Below are 18,351 nucleotides of genomic sequence, written 5' to 3'. Positions count from 1 at the left end.
GAATTGTAATAGTACCAAATTTATAGTCCATGCTGAAAACAGGGACTACTGCAGAGAGAACCACAAGGGTGTATAGTATAGTGTTAGATAATATTGAAGCATAAAGCGCATGTGTGTTGGTGGTTGAAGATAGTTTGGAAAGCAGGTGAACTTTGTGACCATAAAGGTGGAATGGAGTGATGTTGAAAAGGGCCTTTTGACTTGTGTAAGGTGTTTGTTTTTTGTCATGCAGGTGGAAGGTGAGGAGCCTTTGAAAATTTGAAAGGAAGAGCTGATATGATCAGTTGTTGTTCTTTTGACAGTATGGAGGATGGGGTCTGGAGACAGAGAGATTTTTACCAGTTAGATTTTCATTATAGTAGTCACTCTGCTGTTTAAAACCTTTTAATTATAGGGACGTCTGGGTGGCTTAGTTGGTTAAGAATCTGACTCTTGGGGCGCCTGGGTGGCTCAGTTGGTTGAGCATCTGACTTCGGCTCAGGTCATGATCTCATAGCTCCTGAGTTCAAACCCCGTGTCGGGCTCTGTGCTAACAGCTCAGAGCCTGGAGCCTCCTTCAGATTCTGTGTCTCCTCCTCTCTCTGCCCCTCCCAGGCTCATGCTCTGTTTCTTTGCTCTTTCAAAAATAAATAAACGTTTAAAAAAAAATTAAAAAAAAAAAAAGAATCTGACTCTTGATTTCGGCTCAGGTCTTTATCTCACAGTTCCTGAGATGGAGTCCTGTGTTGGGCCCTGCACTGATAGCATGGAGCCTGCTTGGGATTCTCTCTCTTCCTCTGTCTCTTCCCCTTCCCTGCTCATGTGCATCCTCTCTCTCTCTCTCTCAAAATAAATGAACTTAAAAAAAGAAAACAACTTTTAATTATATTCTTATAAATCCAGCTTAGTTTCTTACACTCCCAACCACAGTGGCTTGATTTTATTTCATTCCTCAGAATGACTGTGTTAATTACTAATACTTAGCATTTACTATGTTGCAAGATCTGGTTGAAGCTACTTACATAGGTTAACTGATGTAATTCTCAAAATAACCCTGTAAGGTAAATGCCTCTATTATTCTCATTTCAAAATGAGAAAATTGGAAGCTCGGAGAGATTAACTGAGTAACTTGCCCCCTAGGTTGCAGAGCTAATAAGTGGTGGCTCAAATCCAAATAGCCTGTCCCCCAGATTTGTGGTGTTTTTTTTTGTTTTTTTTTTTAATTTTTAATGTTTATTTTTGAGAGAGACAGAGAAGCAGAGCACGAGCTGGGGAGGGGCAGAGAGAGGGAGAGACACAGAATCCAAAGCTGGCTCCAGGCTCTGAGCTGTCAGCACAGAGCCTGACATGGGGCTGGAACTCAAACTGTGAGATCATGACCTGAGCTGGAGCTGGACACTTAACTGACTGAGCCACCCAGGCTTCCCTCCAGATTTGTGTTCTTAATCACTGCGCTACAGCCTGTCTTACCTCGGAACCCAGAAGTGTTATACATGCTTTTGGCTGTAGTGCTCCTGCCACTCCCATCCCCCATACCTTTGTCTAATTAATTAATTAACTGCTAGTTCCCTTCCGATACCAGCCAAACATCATTTACCCAAGGAACCCTTAGGTAGGATAAGTTCTCCGTATATGATTTGACTACTTTTTAAATGCTTTCATGGGACCCTGTACTATTTTTTTTTTAAAGTAGACTCCATGCCTAATGTGGGGCTTGAACTCACGACCCTGAGATCAAGAGTACATGTTCCACCGACTGAGCCACCCAGGTGCCCTGTACGCTGTACTTTTTTATGTTAATTAAACATTATATTAATGATCATTGATTGCCTTGTTTTTGTTTTTGTTTTTTACCAGATTGTAAACTTCATGTGGGCAAGAACTCTTTTATCTTTTGTTTATGATTATTTCCTTGTATCTAAAATAATGCTTGATGGAATGGGTGTTCAATAACTGTCAAGTGAATAAACTTAGTAAAATCTGAAATAAGGTAGTGGCTATTAGAATGGGAGTAAATTTGAAAGAAATTTGGGATATAAAACTGTAAGTATGTATAGATCAGTTAGATGTGGGAGGAATGAAAGATGAATCCAAGGTTTGAGTAGTCTAGGTTGACAGAAGAGGAAGTCAGTTTTGTGGAACAGAGAAGATAAGTTCAGTTTTTGGCTTCAGTGTCTTTGAGATTTGCACTTGGAGATGTCTAATAGTTGCAAATGTGGGTCTCTAGTTCAAGAGCTGAGGGCTGATAGGAAAGGTTTGCAACTTACTCAAAATATTTATGGAGTGCATACCATGTGTGCTACCATAGGTTTTGAACATATAGCAGTGAACAAAGCAGATGAAATTCTTGCTGTCATGGAGTTTATATTTTAGTGGGGGAAGTCTCAATAAATAAAATTTATAGTATGTCAAATAGTGATAAGGTCTGTAGAGAAAAATAGTAAAGGGGTTAGGTAGTAGTACAGTGGGACTAAGGGTGTTAAAATTTTAAACAGGGTGACTAGGGAAGGTCTTGGTGAGAAGGTGATGTCAAAGCAGAGACTCATGTGAAGTTGGGAGTCTTACATGCAAAGTGTTATAAGAAGACCTTTTAGGTGATTAGAACTCTGGCTTACCCTTGAGATAAGAAACCAGTGGGGGATTTTTGAATAGAGAAATGACATGTTTTGACTTTTTTTTTTTCCTGATTTAAATTTTTAAAAGATCACTCTGGATACTTTGTTGAGAGTAAACTATAATGAGGTGCAAGGGCTGAGAGTTTTTACAGTAATTTGTATCAAAGACCTGAAAGGGTTAGATTCTGGATGCAGTTGATCCCTCCCCCCACCCCCCATTCATAGGAGATATGTTCCAAGACCCCCAATGGCTGCCTAAAATCTAGTGTATGGAAACCTATGTGTATTGTATTTTTTCCTATAAGTATATACTTATAATAAAGTTTAATTTTTACTTGTTTGTTTTCTTTAACATTTACTCATTTTAGAGAGAGCGTAGTGGGGTGGGACAGAGTGAGAGTGAGACACAGAATCCAAAGCGGGCTCCAGGCTCTGAGCTGTTAGCACAGGGCCCAACGCGGGGCTCAAACTCATGAACCCACAAACCATGAGATCATGACCTGAGCCGAGATTGGACGCCTAACCAACTGAGGCACCCCATAAAGTTTAATTTTTAAATTAGGTACAGTAAGAGATTAACACAGTAAGTAATAGAATAACTATAATATACTGTAATAAAAGTTATGTCACCGTGGTCTCTCAAAATATTGTACTATACTCAACCTTATGATAATGTGAGATGATAAAATGCCTTCATGCTAAGATGAAGTGAGGTGAATGGTGCAGGCATTAGGACATAGTACTAGGCTATTATTGACCTGATGAAGTGTCAGAAGGAGGATCATGTACTTCCGGACTACAGTTGTACCAGGGTAATTGAAATCACAGAAAGCAAAACTGTGGATGAGTGGGGGACTACTGTTATGTTATGTTATGTTATGTTATGTTATGTTATGTTATGTTATGTTATGTTATGTTTTATGCTTTTGTTTTATTTTTAAATGTTTATTTATTTTGAAGGGGGGAGGAGCAGAGAGAGAGGGAGAGAGAGATGACCTGAGCTGTAATCAAGACGGACACTTGGGGCACCTGGGTGGCTCGGTTAAGTGTCTGACTTTGGTTCAGGTCATGATGTTGCCGTTCATGAGTTCGAGCCCCAAGTCGGGCTCTGTGCTTATAGCTCAGAGCCTGGAGCCTGCTTCTGATTCTGTGTTTCCCTCTCTCTCTGCCCCTCCCCTGCCTGTTTGTGTGCTCTCTCTCTCTCAAAAATAAAGAAAAACATTTAGAAAAAAGAGAAAAAAAAGATGGGCATTTAACCTGAGTGAACCACCCATGTGCCCTGGGGGACTACTGTATTTTAAAGTGAAGCTGACAGGATTTGCCAATAATTGGGTTCTGAGATTGAAAAAGCTTTTGAGGGGAGCCTGGGTGGCTCAGCTACCTGGATGGCTCAGTCAGTTGGGCGTCCAGCTTCAACTCAGGTCATGATCTCACAGTTCATGAGTTCGAGCCCTGAGTCAGGCTCTGTGCTAACAGCTCAGAGCCTGGAGTTGCATTGGATTCTGTGTCTCCTTCTCTCTCTCTCTCTCTCCCCCCCCCCCCACCCCACTTGTGCTCTCTCTCTCAAAAATAAATAAATATTAAAAATAAAGCTTTTGATATAAATGGAATGAGAAGAAGGCCAAAGCAGTCTTAGTGAATATCAATATTCACAGGGTTAGATGGAAGAAGAGCTAGCAAGGAAAGAGAGAAAGCAAGGAAAAGATAGAGGGGTGCCTGGGTGGCTCAGTAGGTTAAGTGTCCAACTCTTTTAATTTTTTTTTTAATGTTTATTTATTTTTGAGAGAGACAGAGACAGAATGCGAGTGGGTTAGGGCCAGAGAGAGAGGGAGACACAGAATCCGAAGCAGGCTCCAGGCTCCGAGCTGTCAGCACAGAGCCCGATGCGAGGCTCGAACCCACGAGCTGTGAGATCATGACCTGAGCTGAAGTCAGACGCTCAACCAGCTGAGCCACCCAGGCACGCCTCAGTGTCCAATTCTTAAATTTTGGCTCAGGTCATGATCTCAGGATTCATGAGTTCAAGCCCCACGTCAAGGGCTCCTCACTGATAGTGCAGAGCCTGCTTGGGATTCTCTTTCTCTCCATTGCTCTGTCCCTGCCCTGCTCATGCGTGTACACGCTTGGCTCTTTCTCAAAGTAATAAACTTAAAAAAAAATTTTTTTTAAAAGGCAGGGAGATAGAGCTTGTATATGAGAGCAGTGCCAGCATCTTGGTAGTTAAGATAGAGCTTAAATCAAAGAGCCTGAGCTGGCATATTATCTCTACTATTTTTTAGCTGTGTGATTGTTAAGCAAATTGTTGAATTTTTTTAAGCTGCATTTTCTTAATTTCTTAGTTTATAAAGTGGGGTTGTACTACTAATCATATATATTTGTTGTGAGGATTAAGTGAGGAAATCACATTCGAAGTACTTCGTGCTGTTGGAGGTGGGGGCCTGGATGGTTCAGTCTGTTAAGCGTCTGTCTTTGGCTCAGGTCATGATCTCAGGGTTGGTGGAATCCCAGCCCTGCATCAGGTTCTGTGCTGATGGCTTGGAATTCTGTGTCTCCCTCTCTCTGTGCCCCTCCCCCACTCATGCTACACGCACCCTCTCTTTCTCTCTGTCTGTCAAAAATAAACATTAAAAAAATAAAAAACAAAGTTCTTAGCACCTTATCTGCCATGGATTAATAAAATAAAGTTGAGGGGCCCCTGGGTGGCTCAGTTGATTAAGCATCTGACTTCATCCCCCCTCATGATCTCAGGGTTTGTGGATTCGAGCCCCTCGTCAGGCTTTCTGCTGTCAGCACGGAGTCTGCTTCAGACCCTCTGTCCCCTCTCTGTCTGCCCCTCCTGTACTTGCACTCTCTCATTCAAAAATAAATAAACATTAAAAAAATAAATTTCAGTTCCTGTCATATGAAATATTATAAATTATATAAGGCATCTCTGCCTTCAAAGAATGTACAAACCAGATTGAGAGATAACAGATGAAAAAAGATTTGAATTAAAATTCAAGATTTGTAAACTAGAGGAAATCGGGAGAATGAATGATTAATGTCAAATGTCAAATGCTATCCAGTTTGGGGAAGGAAAGAGAAGGGAGGAAAAGCTTTGTTAGAAAGTTGAGCTTTTTTTTTTAATTTTAATTTTTTTAATTTATTTTTTAATTTTTTTAATTTTTTTTTTTTCAACGTTTATTTATTTTTGGGACAGAGAGAGACAGAGCATGAACGGGGGAGGGGCAGAGAGAGAGGGAGACACAGAATCGGAAACAGGCTCCAGGCTCTGAGCCGTCAGCCCAGAGCCTGACGCGGGGCTCGAACTCACGGACCGCGAGATCGTGACCTGGCCGAAGTTGGACGCTTAACCGACTGCGCCACCCAGGCACCCTAATTTTTTTTTTAATGTTTATTCTTGAGAGAGAACACAGAGTGTGAGCAGGGGAGGGGCAGAGAGAGACGGAGACACGGAATCGGATGGAATCAGAAGCAGACTCCAGGCTCTCAACTGTCAGCACAGAGCCCGATGTGGGGCTTGAACCCACGAACTGTGAGATCATGACCTGAGCCCAAGTCGGATGCTTAGCTGACTGAGCCACCCAGGCGCCACTAATTTTAATTTAATTTTATTTTTTTTAACTAGGCTACATGCCCAATGTGGGTCTTGAACTCACAACCCTGAGGTTAAGAGTCACATATTCTAGGGGCGCCTGGGCGGCTCAATCAGTTAAGTGTCAGACTATGGCTCCGATCATGATCTCACAGTTTGCGGGTTGCGGGAGCCTGCTTCTGCTTCAGATTCTGTGTCTCCCTCTCTCTCTCTGCCCCTCCCCCACTCACGCTCTGTCTCTCAAAAAATGAGCAAATGTCGAAAAAAAATTTTTTTTAAAGGTCTCATATTCTACCAACTGAGCCAGCAGGTCAAACTTTGAATTGTCTGAATATTTACCAAAAGTGTTACTTAAACCAGGGGGAAAAGGAATGGAGGCTTCTGAGGAAGATAAGGGGTTAAAAGAAATAAAGAAGTTGTATTGCTTTGTAACTAACCAACCAGCACCTTCTAAACACATACACACAAATGATATATTTAAAATGTTAGATGTCTGAGTGTTGGGCTTACATAAGATTTTATTTTCTTCTATACTTTTTGCAATTTTCAAACCATTCTACAGTGAACAGTACTTTTGTAAGGAACTAATAAAACTTTTTAAACTGTAACTAAAATCAAAAGCCTTGTTCTCCAGGAAGCTGAAAGAAAATGAAGAAACAAAGTACCGATGTGGGAAAGACCCAGATTCTTAAGAAATGGACCTTAGAGATCACTTAAGTCTAGATTTTAGCTTAATACTATTCAGGGTATGGCCTGCAGGCCAGTGCTGGTCCATGAACTGTTACTGGTTAGTGATGAGCTAAGTTTAAAAAAAAAAAGAAAGAAAAGAAACTTTTTCTAGTAGTTTGGCATCAGTGCTCCATCCAAATGTGTGATCCTTTTTCTAGTAATCAGTTTTTATTGTTTTTTATAAAAGTATCCATCTTGTTGGAATATATAAAAAGCTGGCAGTCCTATCAGTCTGCCTAATAAAAAATACACTGATCTGTGAAATTCAGAAATCTGAGAAGCAGTGATTCTAATCTTGTCTAACCCTTCACCCAGTGTTTAACACTTATGAAGTGCTTACTAGCTTGTCAAACACTATTGTAAATGGTTTACAAATATTTACTGACTTAATCTTCCTAACAACCCTATGGTATAGGTACTATTTATTGCATTATCCCCATTTCATAGGAGACTGAGGCACAAAGAGGTTAAGTTATTCATGCAAGGTTATACAGCTGTTAAGTGGTAAAGCTAGAATTTGAATCCAAGTGACTTTAAAAGAGGCCATGTTATGCTGTGCAGCCATTCCACATTTTTAATGGGTGATTTACCTACCATGTTTCTCAATAGAGGGTGCTGTTGGTTTGTTGAGTAGGACAGTTCTCCACATAGTATCCTTGCCTGCCTGACCTGCTCAATGAATGCTCCACTTGCCCAATCATCGTGGGGAGGAAAAAAGCTCTCCTCTCCATTTTCAAATGCTCCTTTGGTTGAAAGCCTTCTAGAGATGGCCAGCATATTCCCTTAATTGTAAAGTTTTTTCTTCTATAGGGATCTGCTTTCTGACTTCTTATTGGTCTTCTTTCAGTGCACATCTATTTGTGCAGTGATCTGCATATAGGATTTCTGGAGCTTTCCTTTTCCTGCTTGTTTTCCTTGGATCCGCATGTCATTATACTTCTTAAAATAAGAATCAAATAAATAATCACTTAATAATATAGATTCTGTTTTTCAGTTACCATAACCTGGAATTACTTTGGCAGCAAATCATACTGTTAACCCTCTTTGTACTTGTAATCATCTAAAATTATAAGGTCTGTATCCTTAGAGTTACTGTTGAGTCAGATCTTCCTTATCTGGTTTTTGAACAATTTAAGTTTTGAATATAAATGTAATTATAGGTATACCTATTCCTTCTAAATTGAATCTTCTTTTTGGCTCGTTCTCTCTGAAGAGATCTCCTCCCTGCCCTCCCCACCCCTTAGTTCTGTCAGTAATCCATTGATCCTTCCTCCTGTTGTCTGCACAGTTGATAAGCATACCTGTTACTTGTTTAGTCAAATTACTGATTTAAAACTCTTCTGGGGCGCCTGGGTGGCTCAGTTGGGTTAAGCGGCCGACTGGCTCAGGTCATGATTTTGCGGTCCGTGAGTTCGAGCCCCACATCGGGCTCTGTGCTGACAGCTCGGAGCCTGGAGCCTATTTCGGATTCTGTGTCTCCCTCTCTTTGACCCTCCCCCGTTCACGCTCTGTCTCTCTCTCTGTCTCAAAAATAAATAAACGTTAAAAAAAATTTTAAGCTCTTCCACAGAACCCTATGGCATGCCATTAGATATTTTTCCACTTTGACTAGATTCTTTGATTGTTGACATTAAAGTAGCTAACACATCTACCTAATTCTTCAGTGGTCAGGCCTGTATGCATGTGTATAGTAGATTGCAGTAAAGGATCTGGGATAATAGTAAGAAGAATCTGCTTTTAGATAATTAGATTTTCTACTTAAAGATTCATTTTTTTATTCTTATTATTAAAGTAGGACACTTACTCTTCACCATCTGTTAGAAAAGTCCTTTTGTATATTGACTATTGTTACAGGGAAGTGGACCATCTTTGTGGATCTGGAGGCTTGGTGTAGTTAGGAGCAGTAGTTTTGGATTGAACTTTTCATTTTTTCTTTATCGTGAGAAGTAATTTTTTTTTTTTTTTAATCACCAGGTTCATTCTGTTAACTAAGGAAAAGCTTTACTCTTTTTTCTCAGCTTGCTGAACTAAAGCAGGAATGTCTTGCTCGTGGTTTGGAGACCAAGGGAATAAAACAAGATCTCATCAACAGGCTCCAGGCATATCTTGAAGAGCATGGTGAGTGCTTTGTAGAGGCAGAGTAATATGAGTGAGGGGGTTAATTTTTAGGCTCTGCCGTATGAAGATTTCTTTTTTTCTTTTAGGTTGTTGGTGATGTAAGCTCTTAATTTACTGTGTCAGGAAAACTCTTGATCATTTAAAACAGTGGTTATAATGTAAAGAAATACACCCCTCCCCCTTTTTTAAGACACTAAGTTTATTTCAGCAAATTATTTAAAAGGAAGTATGGGAAAACAAGTATCGTTAGACTGAGAATGGGAAGATTTGAATTCTGAATCCTCTTAGGACAAATTTATTCTGTCACTTTGAACAGTCACTATTTACATGATTAGGTGTCTGTTCTGATCTATGAAATGAGACAAATGTTTCCACCCTTGAAATTCATAAACCTAGGTAATCTCTGGTTCCTTCTAGCTCTGACATTCTGTAATTCCACCTTTTTAAAAACAAAACTCGCTTTATTTAAGGCATATTATTATCCCCGGTTGTACAAGTCCCTGCTGTAATTTTTATTTATTCCCTTTTATTCTCATTTCTTTTACCCCAGCTCCCTTAGGCATCTATTCTAATGTGCTTGATATGTAATTTTTGTCTTTGTCCTTGTAAACCATGTAGTGTTGTTTTGGAATATAATATTTTTATAGAATTGGCAATGAGGCCATAGCCTGCCTTCTTGCTTTTTTTCCTCTAAGTACTTTTTTTTTTCTTTTTAAGACTTATTCGTATGGCCTGCAGCTGTGTGGTCATCTAGTCTTTTAATTCAAATTCCTGCATAGTGTTCTACCATGTATGGAATCCACCACATTTTACTTTAATTCACCTGGTGATAGACACTTGTATTGCCTCCTGGCCTACTTTCATGTTCCTTTGTGTTTCTCTGTGAGAGTTTATACCCAGGAATGGGATTGCTAATTAATATCTATTTATAAATGTGTATATGATGTGATTAAGCATTGACAAATTGTTTTCCAGAATTGCTCTGTAAATCTACACTCTCATCATCAGTGCATGAGGGTTCTTGTATCTCCTCCACACACCTAAACTTGGAACTATTTTATCAAGTGGCTTAATTTTTGCTAATCTGCTGGCTCAATATACTTTCCTTTAATTATTAAAACGTTTGGACATTTGCTGTGTTCATGGTTTTTTTTGGCTTTTTCCTTTGCTGTCTTTCTGTTGGTGTTCCCATAATTCACTTGTTAGTTTGCAGACATTTATTTGACATTCTGGTAACTATTCCCTTGTTGGTTTTAGGCACAAGTACCTTCTTTGTCATTTGTTTCTTTTTCCATGGTGTCCTTGCTTAGTTTTGGAAAATCTGTGATTTTTCATATATTACTTTTGCTTAAGGGCTTTTTCCAAAAATCCTTCCCCACCACTAAATCTTAAAGATATTCTCCCACATTACTTTTTACTAGTGTTGTCGTTTGACCTCACCACAATTTTTCAGTCCAGCTGGAGTTCAACTTTGTATTAATGTTAGAGAATACTGTTTTATTTTCTCCATGTGGAACAAATTTTAAGAGCATCATTTTTACCTTCTATTATTGAATTTATTTTGGGAAAGCAGAATGATTATAATTCTAGCCTAAGTACAGTGATCAAGATGGTTTTTTAGCAGGGCTTGACCTGAATATTTTAATATTCTTTAGCTGAAGAGGAGGCAAATGAAGAAGATGTACTGGGAGATGAAACAGAGGTGAGTTGGAGAGTAAGGTTAGTCAGTGTGGCTGCTACTTTGGCCACATTGCTTAACATCAATTATTATAGGGCTCAAATGCTAATGTGCTAGGGGAGCACAGAGGGGGAATGAAGGTTCTGAAAAATTGGTTCATTTTTGAGTTCTCATATTCTCTTATTGATGGGTATTTACTGTTGATTTATATTAACCATTGTCTCATTTGGTTTTAGGAAGAAGAACCAAAGCCCATAGAACTGCCTATCAAAGAGGAAGAACCCCCTGAGAAAACTGTTGATATGTAACTATCCCTTTTTTATGATCTGAGTATAGGGCAGATAGTTCTGGGTTTTGGAGGGGTTTTAGTCTTTTTTTTCCTTTAAAAAAAAAAAAAAATTTTTTTTTAACGTTTATTTATTTTTGAGACAGAGCATGAACAGGGGAGGGTCAGAGAGAGACGGAGACACAGAATCTGAAACAGGCTCCAGGCTCTGATTTGTCAGCACAGAGCCCGACGCGGGGCTCAAACTCACGGACTGTGAGATCATGACCTGAGCTGAAGTCGGACACTCAACCGACTGAGCCATCCAGGCGCCCTAATGGAGGGGTTTTAGTCTTTTACTCTGCTTACCTTTTATACATTTCCATTGGATTTTTATTTCTTTCTTTTCTTTTTTTTTTAAGGTTATTTATTTTGAGAGAGAGGGTAAGTGAGCGGGGGAGGAGTAGAGAGAGGGGGAGAGAGAATCCCAAGCAGGCTTTGCACTGTTCAGTCTAATGAACCATGAGATCATGACCTGAGCTGAAATCAAGAGTCAGATACTTAGCTAACTGAGCCACCTAAGTGCCCTCTCATTGTCTTTTTCATTTCTCATTAGATCATTTTCAGAAGAGTCTAATTCATTTTAAGTACACGGTCCCAGTGAAGCAAACTAGTTTGTCTCTGGGTTATGTAATAGATAATTAGGACCAGGAGACTTCAAGCCCAGACAGAGTTTAGTTCTAGCCTCTGGGGTAGCACCATAATAGGTGATTCTTTTTCCATATAGAGAGTCATATAGATTCTCTGTGTATAAGGAATTTTGTAAGGAGGGAGGGTACTGAGCAGAGATTATATCTCTGGGGTAACACTATATTTTCTCTTCCTTTTTTGATTTACAGTGGAGGAAGGGAGGCCAAAGTACTAGAGTGGGAAGTAGATCTTGATTTATGTATCCCACAAGGTTGATAATAAAACAGACAGACAAACAAAAAGGTTGATCACAAACATCTTTCTGGGGGACTCTTTCTATGAATGTCTGGCCATTTTATACTCCACATTAGTAACAGTTGAATCCTTTTTAAAATTTTTGTTCCTCGTAGCTATATTTATGCAGTTAATTATAAGAGATCATATATGTGTTAGTGAAAATCAAACAATACGTAGAGGAGTATATAAATAGAGAATTATGTACCTCTTGTTCCCACCCGCATCTGACTTCCCAGAGGTTTTCAGTATATTCTCTTAGAATGTTTTATATGGGGAGTTTGTGTATATACAGATACATACACACATCAGACATATTGTGGGTTCCTTGATTTTTTTTCAGATCTGGAGATCTTTTTGTATCATTACATGTAATGTTTTTATTTAAATGTGAGTTACAGTAAAACCTTAGATTGTGAGTAACTTGTTCTGCAAGTGTTCCACAAGATGAGCAAACATGTCTAGTAAATTTTAACTTGATTAACAAGCGATAAGCTTGCAATACAAGTAGTATGTGACACCAAATGTCACATGATCACAACTGAGCCAAGGGTTCTTGAAATTCGCTTTGAAATACTAGTGCTTTGGATTATAAGCATGTTTCCTGAATGAATTATGCTCGCAAACCAAGGTTTTACTGTGTATATTAGGCAGGGTTATAAGCATTTTTACGTGTGTTGTCGCTTAATCCTCACATCAGCTGTATGGAATAAGGATAATTATCCTTGTAAGTGATAGGTCTTTTTTTTTTCTCTTAGCTTGTTATGGAAATTGCAAGTATATACAAAAGTTATGAGAATAGTATAATAGACCCCCATATACCTATCACCCAGATTTAATACTTATCAATTTAGAACCTTATTCTTTCTAGCAGCTAATAGTACTCCATCCTATAGATAAACAGTAATTTCATCAGTTTCCTATTGGTGGAAGTTTAGATAATTCATAGTAGCAAAAAATGCAGTGATGAATGTTGTTATGTAACTATTTTTATACTGACACAAGTATGTGCATATGATAAACTCCTTGCAGTGGATTTGCTGCAAGGGGATGTGCATTTTTGTCTAACAATACTGCTTTCTAAAGCCATGTAGTTATCTTCCATCATAGGAGGTTTATGTTTAGATATATTACCTTAAGGAAATGGCTTATGGAATAGTTTTAAGTTTACTTACTTATTTTTGAGGGAGAGAATCCCCAGCAGGCTCCATGCTGTCAGCACAGAACCCAATATGGGGCTTGAACTCACAAACTGAGATCATGACCTGAGCCAAAATCAAGAGTCAGATGCTTAACCAACTTAGCCACCCAGGCGCCCTATAGAATAGCTTTAAAGTACTGATGTTTTGGGGACTTCTAGAGTAAAAAAGAAGATGAGGTAAATACAGTGATAATTGGCTTGTGTGGGTTAACAGTGAAGTTTGAAAATTCTAGAAGTTTCATTATCCTTAGAATATGTAAAATGTGTAATTCTTCATTTAGAGGGCTTTGATTTTATTAATGAATTTCTAAACAAGGAATTTGAAAGTGTGTGTGTTTGGGGAGGTGATTTTGCTCTTTAGAGGGATAGTCGTGGTTAGACTACAGAAAGGTTCTGGGTCCCTGAAGTTTGGAGGATGTCTTGTATGTGCCTATGAGTAGGAGAGAAATTTCTCAGTGAAGAGAAGAAATTTCCCATGAGTTCCAAAATGTGATGTGTATTTATGGCTTGAGCTTAATTGTGCCTGAAGGCGTTGGAACACAGCAGAAGGAAGCTTCCTCTCTGGGGTTCCCTTTCTACCACGAGGTGTACTGCAGTAATTGTGCTTCAAGATGGGAATGTGAAGAAAGTCATTAGCTTGAGGTTGGCGGAGGTCTTAATGGCATTGGACTTCAAGTAAAACATTACACTTCAGTGACCCTTTCTGCCAGAACAAGACAGAGAGAGAGCTGGAGAAGGAAGAATGACCAGGAAATGGGAAGAATTCAGGAATTTCTTTAAAGTAGGAATATTCAGGGCTAATATAGGTGCTTTGAACATTCAAAAGGAGATCTTCTTGCTTCATCTTTGGCTTGAGGTTCTCCCAAAATATGCTTGTTTCTAGTTTGATCTCCTCCCCACCCCTCACCAACACCCTCCATCCCCAAACAGGGCAGTTAAATATTGTAGGATGTAGTTATGGTCAGCAGGGGGCACCCATTGCTTATCTGTCAGTTCAGGGACCTCCAACAAAAGGATGGAGAGAGTAAGTTCCTGTTCCAGAATTGCTTCCTCTGAAAATGCCATTAAACCATTACTACCTTTCAGGGCATCAAATGGGAAAAGTGTCCAGGATACTGGAACAAAGGCTGTCCATGTCTTTAAATGAGGGACCTTAATGAGACTGGTTATGACCCACAGTTTTATGGGAGTTGTTTGGTGGAGGGTTAATGCCCTTCCGTTTATCCTGGGTACTTCCGAACTTTGTCTCCCACCCCTATGGTCCCCCCTCTTTTGTTTTCTGTTAAACCTTTGACTAGTAGCTTACCATGTTTTCCTAATTCAAACTCCCCATAGCCTTTTTTCTTCCCACTCCCTTTGGCATTTTTATTTGTCTCACTTTGACTATTCTAGCTGGAGCTACAGTCCCCATGGGAGAAATAAAGGATTTGTAACACAAGGAAACCAGAGCTTGTAGAATAACACTTGTTAATCGTCGTCGTGATGAAAATTGAGAGCTGCCATTTAAATGAGGGTTGGAGGAATAATCATTAGTCCGGAAGTAAATTTAAAGTTCCTAAAGTAAATGAAATGGTTTCTGGTGTCCTTTGAGTGTTTTTCTTCAACCCAGTGTATATACCCAGGCCTCTTTTCTGATATATTTTTTTAATACTTTTTTTTTTAATGTTTTTATTAATTTATTTTTGAGACAGGGACAGAGCATGAGCAGGGGAGGGACAGAGAGAGAGGGAGACACAGAATCTGAAGCAGGCTCCAGGCTCTGAGCTGACAGTACAGAGCCCAATGCAGGGCTCGAACTCACGGAGTGTGAGATCATGACCTGAGCTGAAGTCGGACGCTCAACCAACTGAGCCACCCAGGCGCCCCTATTTTTTTAATACTTTATTTAGCAAAGTAGGTTAGTCTGTTATTTGAACTCATCAATAGATGGCAGTTCAAGAAACTGAAGTTCTCTTGGGTTTCATATTTTTTTGGACTAAAGGATGATGGAGAGATAATGGGACAGAAGACCTGATTCAGGTGAATTCTTCTACATTCTAAGGTTTAGGGTTAGAATATTAATAAGTTTTCTGATTAAAAAAAAACTTCTTTCATTTCCAGGACAACAGAGAAGAAAGTGGTAAAAATTACATCTGAGATACCACAGACTGAGGTAGGTATTCTGCTCCCTAGTAGAAAAGCAGTCTTTCTATATATCTTTCTGTTTCTTACTTTTTTTTTTTTTTTTAATGTTTATTTATTTTTGAGAGAGAGAGAGACAGAACATGAGCAGAGGAGGGGCAGAGAGAGAGAGGGAGACACAGAATCCGAAGCAGGCTCCAGGCTCTAGGCTGTCAGCACAGAGCCTGACATGGGGCTCGAACTCACAAACTGAGATCATGAAGTTGGACGCCCAACTGACTAAGCCACCCAAGCACCCTTCTTTTTATTCTATCTGTATCATCACTTTAAAGAACTGACTCATACGCAGAAAATCAGTATTGACAGGTTTTGGTGTTGATATATTTTTCTGCCACCTGCCTTTGGGAAAATATTTGGGTTGGCATAGTCATCTTTGAAGCCCTAGTCTTTTTGTATATAGTACTAAGGCTTTAGTGGTATCTCTCTTTAGATGTTGGCAAACTAGGATTAGAGTTTGGGAGGATTGTACCTTGGAAAAGATGAAAAATAAGGGAAGATGTCACTACTGGAAAGCTGGTAAGACTGAAATGTCTCTGGACTTTGTGTCAAGATCTCTGAAGTTAGGTTCCAGTTGAGATGTATGGGTTTTTTTGGGGTTTTTTTTGTTTGTTTTGTTTTGGTACCTTTAAAGTAGAGATGGCATAGGACAACACTGCCTCATTTCTAACTGAAAGAGTACTACTAGTGTTGGAACCAAGCTGTTCCTTTGATCCGTTTTCAAAGGTCAACTAAACACAGCTTTTGTCTTCTTGGCTTCGTGCAGAATGTGGGTTTTATTTTATTCCTTTCCTTTTGTTTTTGAGGACATGAATGTAATAATAGTCTTTTGTGTTTGCTTTCTGGAAAAGGCTGTTGAGTTAAGCCCTGGGTGGATACAACCTGATATCCTCTAAGGGTGTCAGTATTCTCAGTTTAGACCTTATGAAATATACTTCTGATGTTCTAAAGATACCCTCTTCTAAACAACTTTTCTCTTTAAAGAAGGAAACCAGAAATTAATTTTTCTCTTCCACTTCTTTTGTCTTTTTATCACCTAGAGAATGCAGAAGAGAGCTGAACGATTCAATGTACCTGTGAGCTTAGAGAGTAAAAAGGCTGCTCGGGCAGCAAGGTGAGTGTCCTGAGCCTTTTAGATCTGAGATAGTGATAGTACGAAGGTGGAGGCATGATCCTAGATTTTAAATATAATTCTTGATTTTAAGTAGAATAGAGACCTTGCTGAAAAGAAACACTCTTTTGGCTTTGTTCAGAACATCTCTCCTGATTTGGATGTAGTAGCTATAGATTGGGTCTTATCAAGCAGAATTTTTCTAATAGGTGAAAGTCAGAAACTGACTTCCCCCAATTTTGATAAGGCTCCCTTTTAGCTTATTCTGTGGGCTCTTGGTGAGAAAAAGAGTAAACTGAACCTCTTTCATGAGGTTGTTAGAATTAGCTAATGATTGCAAGGCTTGAGATCACAAGCAAGAAGTGCCATATGTACACTTGACACGGAGACAGACAACCAGGAGTGTGAACAGCTTCCTAAAATTTAACTTGTTTTTCTTTCTACAGATTTGGGATTTCTTCAGTTCCATCAAAAGGTAAGAGTACAGAGACTCTAATGAGAAAGTTGTCTTTATATTTTTACTTTTCTGTCACAACAAATTAAGGCAAACTTGTTAGTTTTAGAAAACCTTTAAGAGGTTATAGCATTCACCTCTTTGCTTTACGTAAAACCATACTTAAGCCTTCCCAGGCAATTTAGCATAGGAGGGAGTACCAACATTTGTTTTGGTCTTCTTGGACATCTTTAGAGAAGTTTCATTTTTTAATTACTTTCCCTACTTATTCTGGTGTCTCAAATCAGCATGTAATTATTGTGTACCTGTCCGGTGTTCTGCCTTATGTGAGTGGTGAAAGAACAGAGTTCTTTTGCTTCAGCAGTCTTAACTTCTAGGAATTTACAAGGAAATGATCTTGGATATGCTTAAAGACTTGGTTAGCCATAAGGATTATCACAGTATTATTTTTAGTGGTAATTGGAAACAATGTAATATACAATAGGGAATTGGTTAAAGTGAAAACAGGTTATAAAATTGTATTTGCAGTATATTCCCCTTTTGGTAGTAGAAGTACACATATGGGTAGAAAAAAGTTGGGGTTGCCTGACTGGCTTAGTTGGTGGAGCATGTGATTTTGGATCTTAAAGTTGTAAGTTCAGGCCGCACATGTGACCATGGAGTTTACTTAAAAATAAAAATTAAAAAAATTTTTTAATATAAAAAGGAATAGAGGTTGGAGGAATATATACTAAATTGTTACTGCTCCTGGTGTCTGATTGGTGGAATTTTGAGTGACGACTTTTTGCTGGTCTATGTTTTTAAAATTAGTACATTGAATATGTATCTTGTAATAAATTAGGGGAAAAGTTACTTCTTAAAATTTTTTTTATTTTAGAGAGTGTAAACGGGAGAGGAGTAGAGGGAGAGAGAGAATATTTTGTTTTGTTTTGTTTTTTCTTTCAAGTGTAAGCTGGGGAGGGGCAGAGAGAGGAACAGAGGCTCTGAAGCAGGCTCTGCCCTGACAGCAGTGAGCCCTGAACTCACAAACCATCAGATCATGATGAGCTGAAAGCAAGAGTCAGACACTTAACCTACTTAACCACCCAGGTGCCCCAGGAAAAAGTTACTTTCAAAAAGAATAAAGTCCACATTCTAGAGACTTAAATTTTAAATGTAATATCTTAATCTAATTTAGTCTTCCTAGTGATCTGTCAGTTTAAAGTGTGTTAAGAAAATGTCCTCCAAAGATCTAGTGTTTTGGTGTGCTTTTTAAAAAGACTAGCAAAATTCTAGCCACTATCACTACATGTTTTGTTTTATTTGTTTGTTTATTTTTAAATGTTTATTTTTGAGAGGGAGAGCATGAGTGGGGGAGAGGCAGAGCAAGAATGAGACAGAGGATCCAAAGCAGACTCTGTGCTGACAGCAGAGAGCCTGATGTGGGGCTTGAACACAAGGAATG

At 39.0% G+C, this 18,351-nt stretch overlaps 1 protein-coding gene across 2 annotated transcripts in view; it reads left to right on the top strand.

The window, feature by feature from the left end:
- SARNP (SAP domain containing ribonucleoprotein) overlaps positions 1 to 18,351 on the top strand; it is a 53,724-nt gene that overhangs the window by 2,361 nt on the left and 33,012 nt on the right. For both annotated transcript variants that reach the window (XR_008300277.1, XM_015085123.3), the window contains exons 2-7: positions 8,937 to 9,036; positions 10,692 to 10,738; positions 10,951 to 11,018; positions 15,265 to 15,316; positions 16,383 to 16,456; positions 16,900 to 16,928. Coding sequence is in view for 1 of the 2 variants with exons in the window: in XM_015085123.3 (XP_014940609.2) it covers positions 8,937 to 9,036; positions 10,692 to 10,738; positions 10,951 to 11,018; positions 15,265 to 15,316; positions 16,383 to 16,456; positions 16,900 to 16,928 (370 nt within the window). In the remaining variant the exon portion in view is untranslated. The remainder of the gene's footprint in view (positions 1 to 8,936; positions 9,037 to 10,691; positions 10,739 to 10,950; positions 11,019 to 15,264; positions 15,317 to 16,382; positions 16,457 to 16,899; positions 16,929 to 18,351) is intronic.

The sequence above is a fragment of the Acinonyx jubatus genome, chromosome B4, assembly GCF_027475565.1.
Source record: "Acinonyx jubatus isolate Ajub_Pintada_27869175 chromosome B4, VMU_Ajub_asm_v1.0, whole genome shotgun sequence".
NCBI lineage: Eukaryota > Metazoa > Chordata > Mammalia > Carnivora > Felidae > Acinonyx > Acinonyx jubatus.
This window is presented reverse-complemented; position numbering and strand designations above follow the sequence as displayed.